This window comes from Vespa mandarinia, chromosome 8 (assembly GCF_050613455.1).
Source record: "Vespa mandarinia isolate Hongniang chromosome 8, ASM5061345v1, whole genome shotgun sequence".
In the NCBI taxonomy this organism is placed as follows: domain Eukaryota; kingdom Metazoa; phylum Arthropoda; class Insecta; order Hymenoptera; family Vespidae; genus Vespa; species Vespa mandarinia.
The window spans coordinates 3,762,336-3,770,159 of record NC_140817.1 but is presented as its reverse complement, the minus strand read 5'-3'; the positions used below and the strand labels follow the sequence as shown (position 1 = coordinate 3,770,159).

Sequence of the window (7,824 nt, the reverse complement as noted above, 5' to 3'; positions counted from 1 at the left end):
ATCGTCACTACGATTCCCTCCACAGCTCTTTTCAATCGTATCAAAACTATTATTGTATTATTTTCTAATTCATTGAATATTTTAACAAAAATCATTTTATACGCAATTAAGTTCTTCAAAATTCTTCGAAATGATTAAAACGTTTTTTTGTTCGACAGAAGTATATAAAATATTCTTAAATCAGAATAATGTACACATATTTACTAAAATTATATGGGTAATTCTATTATATATCATATATTTAGATTATATATACAAATTTATTTCTTAAATTATACCCCAAACTTCTTCAAAAGCAGTACACAATTTACTGCAAGTTACAGCACCTGAAAGAGGGTAGTTACTGATAGATATAGTATCTTCCGTATAATCTGTTTTTACCTAATAAATGAATAAAGAAATTTTTCATTATAATAATAAGTAAATAATACAATTAAAAAAGGATGTCTTTAAGAATAATATAATATTTACTTGTCCATGTGCCATTGCTCCAACCACTATAACGATTGGTTCTTCGGTTGGTACTAATTCTCTTGGATTTTTTATTGTATTTGAACTGAAAGACATTAACAGTTTTTTACAGCCAACTGGAAGATGATCCGTGCATGGATTCTTAATGACTTTTAATAACTTCATCGGCCCGTCTGATGCTCTTACATTGAATTTATGTAACAATTGTACTGTAACAAAAACGATATATATATACATATATTTTTTACAATACATATTCCTTTATAAACACAGGAATTTTTTAAGAAAGATAGATTTATTTTATACCCATAAGACCAGCAAATCGTTTGAATGTCCTTGGTATCCTTGTTTGTGGATTGACTTCGATTAATACATTTTTTTCCGTATGTATATAAACTTGTAAAAGGCCAGCTCTATTTAAAGGACTATCCATTAGCATTAACAAGCATTGATGCGTTATGTCTGGTCTGCATGAACCAGGTTCTCGATTATTTTTTCTTAATATATTTGAATGATCATCACAATTCAATAATTCAAAACTGTTACCAATCTGTATACAAAAAGAAAAACAACATTTTGATAGAAACATCACAAAATATGTATATACTTATTACTCTTCTATCTTATTAAATTAAAAATTAAAAATGATCAAATATTTCACAAATATGTTGTAATTATAATTTATAATATTAATGAAAAATATTAAAATATAAATAAGATATATATTGAAATGATCTCACTTTTACTGATTCTAATTGTGCATTTTCTAAAATAATGATAAGACGCTTTTCTTGATTTTTAATGTGTGCAACTTGAAGATGTTTAGGAGCGGGATCATATTCAAAATCATCCTTTTCGTTGCGATTTTTTCTTTTCTGGCCCATTATGAAATTAATACACACTACGAAATATAAATACTTGTGTTGTCTATAACCTTAGCATAATTCTAATAAAGTGAGGTTAAGTAACAATAAACCTTATTTCCTAATATCGACTTTGTCTACTATCGAATGTATATCGTTGTTTCAATTCGATATTATTCGATAAAATCGTCTTATCGATCATAGTGCATATATAAAATTTTATTGTAATAAGAAAACAAATATATAATCGGTATTAATTGTATTTAATTAATATGAGAAGCACATAAGTATCATGAAAAATATTTTTTATTTTTCAAATGACAATTAAAATACAATTTTTCAAAATATAACAGAATTATAGCATATTTTCTGTTCAATGACATTATTTTCCTTTAATTTGTCTACCAATCGTATCAGAGAAAAGATATCACGTGGTATTAGAGAATTTTTTTCAAGATTTTATTTTTAACAAATTTTTACAGAAGTAAATAAATTCATCAAATAATCGAGTTCTTTCGTATTACGTACAAGTATCTACTTCATTAACATAACTCCATTAATAGAAATCTTTTTATCGTTCTATTAATAACAAATATTAATATTGATTTAGTCTAGGAATTATCATCTCGTGGTAGATTTAAAAGTACTATCCATAGTTCTTAATTTATTGTTTAGAATTTTTTAGATACGCATTCCACGTCAATTGTAGGATACATATGTTACATTAGTGAAATTATATTCTTAATTTTCCCGCCAGAATTATAATACGACTGGTGTCGTATATAGAATTATGTAAGTTTTATCAAACTTTTCATCTTTTCAATTATCGTTTTAAAAGTTATGTTAATGTATTTTATTCATACATTCGTTTATTAGTTGTCAGATAATTGAATTATTCAAATTTAAATGTAGTTTTGATATCTCAGTAAATTATATATATATATATATGTGTGTGTGTATATGTATTCTTTGTAAATAATTATATATTAGTTATAAATAATATTATTTACGTTTAATTATATATTGAATTTTAACGTTACAATGGTAATATTAATATAAAAACTAGGAAATGGAGATAAGATATGTTTTATTTCTAAATATATTTATATATTTATATATATATATATTTTTTTTTTTCTTTTTTATGCCATAGTACTTTATTCGAAATATAAAAATTTTTACAGATGTTAGCTAGAACAAGTGGAATACGTGGAATAATAATTAAAACGTCAATTTATTCTAATACGCTCAAAAATATTCAAAGCTATTCTGCTGTGATGTCTAAATTTGAATTACCAAATCGTTTCAAGGAGAATAATAAATCTGTATGGTAATTAGAAAATATTATATCAGATATTATAATATTTAAAATATTATTATTATAATCTTTTTTTAGGGTAGAATATATTCAACTTGCCCTAAAATATAAACCATTAAACTTAGGTCAAGGTTTTCCAGATTTTCATGCTCCTGAAAGTATTACTAAAGCTTTAGCTGCTACTGCAAATAATGAAAATCCTCTTCTTCAGCAATACACAAGAGGTTTTGTAAGTATTTTATAATTACCAAACAAGTTCTATACTTAAGTACCAATTGAAATTTTAAAGGGACATCCAAGATTAGTGAATGCAATTGCAAAGTTATATTCTAAACTCTTAAATCGTAATTTGGATCCAAATAATGAAGTCATTGTTACTGTTGGAGCTTATGAAGCATTATATGCTACATTACAAGGTCATACAAATCCAGGAGACGAATGGATTATAATTGAACCATTTTATGATTGTTATGTTCCAATTATTCGTGTCATAGGTGGTATTCCTAGATTCATACCATTAAAACCGGTAAGTGAAATCATAGCAAAATAAAAAGTATGATAGAGTTTTAGAATTATATAAAAAAACTGTCATTACTTTTTTGTATTGATTATATTAAGGAATGTTATTTCTTTTTTAATTTGTACTGTATAGAAAAATACTAGTGGGCCACTTACTTCTGCCGATTGGACATTTGATAAGAAAGAATTGGAGAAGCTTTTCAATGAAAAAACAAAAGGAATTGTAATCAATACACCAAACAATCCTATTGGAAAAGTATATACATTGGATGAATTACAATTTATAGCAGATCTTGCCAAAAAGTGGAATTGCCTTGTTGTCTCAGATGAAGTATACGAATGGATTATTTATGAATCAGCTCAACATATTAGAATAGGTGAATAGAATTTGATAAATATAATAAAATTACTATAGCGAATAAATTTTAATAAATTTTTTATTATATTTTTTAGCAACATTACCTGGGATGTTTGAACGCACAATTACTATTGGATCTGCAGGTAAATCATTTAGCGTCACCGGTTGGAAAATAGGTTGGGCATATGGACCAGCGAATTTAATATACAATTTACAAGTTGTACATCAAAATGTTGTTTATACTTGCTCAACACCAATTCAAGTAAAATTACATTAATTAACTATAATTTTTATTTATAAAGATGAACATAATTATTAAATGTATCAAACATTTTTTAACAAATAGGAAGCTGTAGCACTTGGATTTGAAGAAGAGATGGAGAAATTTGATCAACCCGATTGTTATTTCTTTAGTTTACCTAAAGAATTATTACCAAAACGAGACTATATGGCAAAATTTCTTAGCGATGTGGGCATGTCACCTACCATTCCCGAAGGTGGTTATTTTATGATAGCTGACTGGACAGCTTTAGAGAAAAAGACTAAATTAGAAGAAGAAACAGATGCTAATAAAGATTATAGATTTACAAAATGGATGACTAAAAATGTTGGAGTTCAAGGTATTCCTGTATCCGCTTTTTATTCAGAAGAGCACAAACATTTAGCAGAGAATTTTGTACGATACTGTTTCATAAAGGTATCTAATTAATTGCCATTACATAAATAATAATATATTATATGAAAATGTAATGTTTGTGTCAAATTTTTTTACAGAAAGATGAAAACTTGCAAAATGCAGCCAAAATTTTGATGAAATGGAATTCATAACGGCGATAAAGAATGTTTCCTTTTATATCTGATTTTTTATACTACGAAATAAACGATATTTATAAAATATTCGATAATATATTTAATATATAAGATATATTTAATTATATATGTACATATATATGTATATATATATATATATGCATTAACTGTAGGCGTTGTTTATTACCCTTAGAAATCATTTATTGATTAGTTGTATTATTGGAAATTTATGTAGAAAAGTCACCACGAAGCCATCTCTTTGCGTCTTTAGTATCAGCACCGAATGTTTTACCGAACCTAAAAAACATATATATGTTTATATCCAAAAAAAATTATAGTCAAATAAGAAAGAGAGAGAGAAAGAGAGAGAGAGAGAGAGAGAGAGAGAGAGAGAGAGAGAGAGAGAGAGAGAGAGAGAGAGAGAGAGAGAGAGAGAGAGAGAGAGAGAGAGAGAGAGAGAGAGAAATAAGAATTAAAAATTACCTAAATATTTGTCCTGGAACGTGACCATAATAATTAGGTAATAAACCAACATGTTTATGATAAATTTCAGTCGATTGAATAAGAAGAGGCGGATCAGGTTTTGAAATTGTTACAGGTGCCCATTCGGTGCTTTGTCGATGTCGATAATTTGAAGTAAAATCACATAGTGCGCTATTAGTAGCGGGTACATTTGTAGCACCAAATTGTGCATATCCATATGGAATATGTCCAGCATATCCTTCATTGACGAAAAATTAATATCAATCGAGTTGTCATGAAAATGTAATTGCAATTATTTTCTACCCACGTCTTACGGCTTGTCTGATATAAGAATAGCGCGTTCGACTTTCACTATCCGTAAGAGTCATATTGCAATGTAAGTATACAAGTATAAATGATAATTATAAATTTGATTTTACGATGGAGTTGTCTAAATTAATTATTGTAAATAAATAGAAGCGATAAAAATCGAAGATCGAAATAGTCGAATTACGCCAATTCATTCAAATTGAAATTGGAAAAAAATTTCAATTTTTTTTCTTTTTTTTTTCTTTCTTTCTTTCTTTTTTTTTTTTTTTTTGGATATAACGCGATACTTGCCGCTGATAAAGTATTTCTTTGGATTCACATTATCCATAAAATAAGGGGAGGGAGCATGATCCCTTGGAACTTCGTATTGTTCATCGATTGGTAAATTTCTCATAACTCCAACGCAATCGGGACGAACGGTGATCATAGGCAATTTGAATTGACTTTCGATTAGCTAAATAATAAATTTTTCCAAATATAAAATTCCAAAGAAATTTACATTCGTTTAAATATCGAAAATACAATTGGATATAAAATGTCTACGATACCAAACGATCCTTCGTATTTCGCGGTTCACCTTGCCCACTTTGCAAAGAAATTATTGTTTCAAGTTTATTAAGGGCCTCTTTATTTTTTATCTGTTGTCTCTCAAATTCTGCTAAACCCTCGGTCGCAAGTACGGTGTATCTTTGTCCGCAATTTGCGTTTAAATTTGGTATGAAACCTATTATAATGATTTAAATAATTAATTGTTATTTTTCGATTATCGATATCCTTACGTACCTTCGTAGCCTGGAATAGTTGGATGGGTATAAATAGGATCTACCCTTTTGTATCGTGCATTTACAATATCTATGTCATTTTTGGGAGGTCTACTCACCTACGTTTATTCGATTTTTATATTAATAATATTACTATTATAATAATAAAATAATATATTAGGGGACCGGAAAGTAATGTCGTTTCTGCGCATGTCAATATTTGATTGCGATTAAAAATAAAAACTTGTTAAAAATTTATTCGTTTGAATTTAATTTAAGAAAGCGACGTTACTTTCCGGTTCACCTAATAATATTAATATAATATTATTTACTGCTAGTATTAAAAATAATATTAATAAGTTCAAAAATTATATATTAATATTAATTAATTATAATATAATATAATATAATATAATATAATATAAATATAATATTATTATCATTACCATTGCTATTATTATTATTATTCTATTAATATATTATATAATATTATTATATTATAATAGTATTAGTATATAGATAATTTAAAATGAATCAGTAATAATAATAATGATAGTAATTCTAGGATATCAATGTAGACATTTGATAGAAATAGAAGATTACTTTTGATAGAAATACCAAAATAACATTACTTGATAATCGTCAGTAGCACGATTTGATAGGACAAGCGTTTCCGAATGATTCACATTAGGATCGAGAAGTAGTTTATGAGTAAGACTTCCATAAGTTTCTCCGCAACGATAACGATATTGAGGAGAAAAACCGGTGTATCTATGATAAATATTAATTAAGAATTTTTTTTTTTTTTTTAATTTTATTTGTAAAAAATACAGGATGGGCCAATTGTTACCAAAACAATATTAAAAATCAATTCATTTTTCTCGAGACTTTTTAAGCCTTTTCTTATTTTTTTTTTCTTCTTTTTTTGAATGTATATATATATTTTTTTTTTAGGGTTAACAACTCACCCTGGTATTAAATGTGGTTCTGATGTATTAAACAATTCTACGCCGACGGTCATTTTTTCAATTAAATACTTTTAAATACGTCGATGATCAATTCAATTTTAATTTAATTTAACTGGAATTTGGATTTTTTTTTTCTTTTTTCTTTCTTTTTTATACGTTATCCGACATACATCGATACACTAACAATTTTGTAACTCTCGTCGTCTCAATTACATTATGTTATTACATTCAGATGTATAAAAATAACGTGTCAAATAACGTGTTTTTTCATTTGTTCGAGTTTATTCGCGCTTGAAAATTTGTTCGTACGAACAAGATTGATTCCTTGATAAACATTTATTGCGCTCACGTAATAGTATCTATGAACTTAATATTTGTTAGGATATATTGAGTTCTTAATATTTTATAATTAATTAATAATAACAATACTACTACTACTACTATTACTACTACTAATAATAATAATAATAATAATAATATATATATATATATATATATATATAAAGCAAAAAAGAATTATTTCAATCATTTTCATTGGCAGATAAAGATAAGTATTAACTCGAATCTCTAGAAAATTTTCGATGAATAACGAATTAGACAAATTACTGATCGATTATTTAGAGAGGGTGACTATGCAAAAAGAAAAGAATGAGTGAGAGAAAGAGAGAAAGAGAGAGAGAGAGAGAGAGAGAGAGAGAGAATGAGTGAGGAAGAAGTGAGAGAGAGCGGGAGGGTATACTCGTTGGCAGAGTAGGGAGGATACGTTGCGTGCACAAATGGGAGAAGTTGTGGGAGCAACGTTTCGCTTTCCAGTTTTCGTAGGACTACGGAGACGGAAAGAACTAACGAATAGTTATTTCCTCGGGATTTGTTCTATCTTTTGTAACAAAAATCATCGAATTCGTAAAAAAAAAGAAAAAGGACAGTTTGAAAACTTTCGATATACACACACGGTTTCTTTTAC

The 7,824-nt window shown here is 27.1% G+C and overlaps 3 protein-coding genes across 4 annotated transcripts; 1 reads left to right on the top strand and 2 right to left on the bottom strand.

Moving 5' to 3' along the window:
- Nucleotides 1-222: 222 nt before the first annotated feature.
- LOC118446708 (ribosomal RNA small subunit methyltransferase NEP1) lies at nt 223-1,482 on the bottom strand. The gene is made up of 4 exons (XM_035877685.2): nt 1,212-1,482; nt 778-1,021; nt 472-680; nt 223-381 (listed from the first exon to the last, which is right to left on the bottom strand). The coding sequence occupies exons 1-4, from the start codon at nt 1,353-1,355 to the stop codon at nt 268-270; spliced, it is 711 nt and encodes a 236-aa protein (XP_035733578.1). The 5' UTR covers nt 1,356-1,482; the 3' UTR covers nt 223-267.
- Nucleotides 1,483-1,830: 348 nt separating this feature from the next.
- Kyat (Kynurenine aminotransferase) lies at nt 1,831-4,454 on the top strand. Of its 2 annotated transcripts, none has more exons than XM_085658932.1 (8): nt 1,831-2,126; nt 2,519-2,664; nt 2,731-2,881; nt 2,942-3,178; nt 3,305-3,548; nt 3,625-3,791; nt 3,876-4,226; nt 4,304-4,454. In XM_085658932.1, the coding sequence occupies exons 2-8, from the start codon at nt 2,519-2,521 to the stop codon at nt 4,355-4,357; spliced, it is 1,350 nt and encodes a 449-aa protein (XP_085515058.1). In that variant the 5' UTR covers nt 1,831-2,126; the 3' UTR covers nt 4,358-4,454. The 2 variants fall into 2 exon arrangements, with proteins under 2 accessions (XP_085515058.1, XP_085515057.1); XM_085658931.1 differs by lacking the exon at nt 1,831-2,126 and adding an exon at nt 2,246-2,378.
- Nucleotides 4,455-4,500: 46 nt separating this feature from the next.
- LOC118451061 (CIMIP2 protein CG18335) lies at nt 4,501-7,062 on the bottom strand. Its single transcript, XM_085658933.1, has 7 exons — nt 6,861-7,062; nt 6,525-6,663; nt 5,915-6,011; nt 5,680-5,855; nt 5,423-5,585; nt 4,823-5,060; nt 4,501-4,636 (listed from the first exon to the last, which is right to left on the bottom strand). The coding sequence occupies exons 1-7, from the start codon at nt 6,911-6,913 to the stop codon at nt 4,567-4,569; spliced, it is 936 nt and encodes a 311-aa protein (XP_085515059.1). The 5' UTR covers nt 6,914-7,062; the 3' UTR covers nt 4,501-4,566.
- Nucleotides 7,063-7,824: the final 762 nt, after the last annotated feature.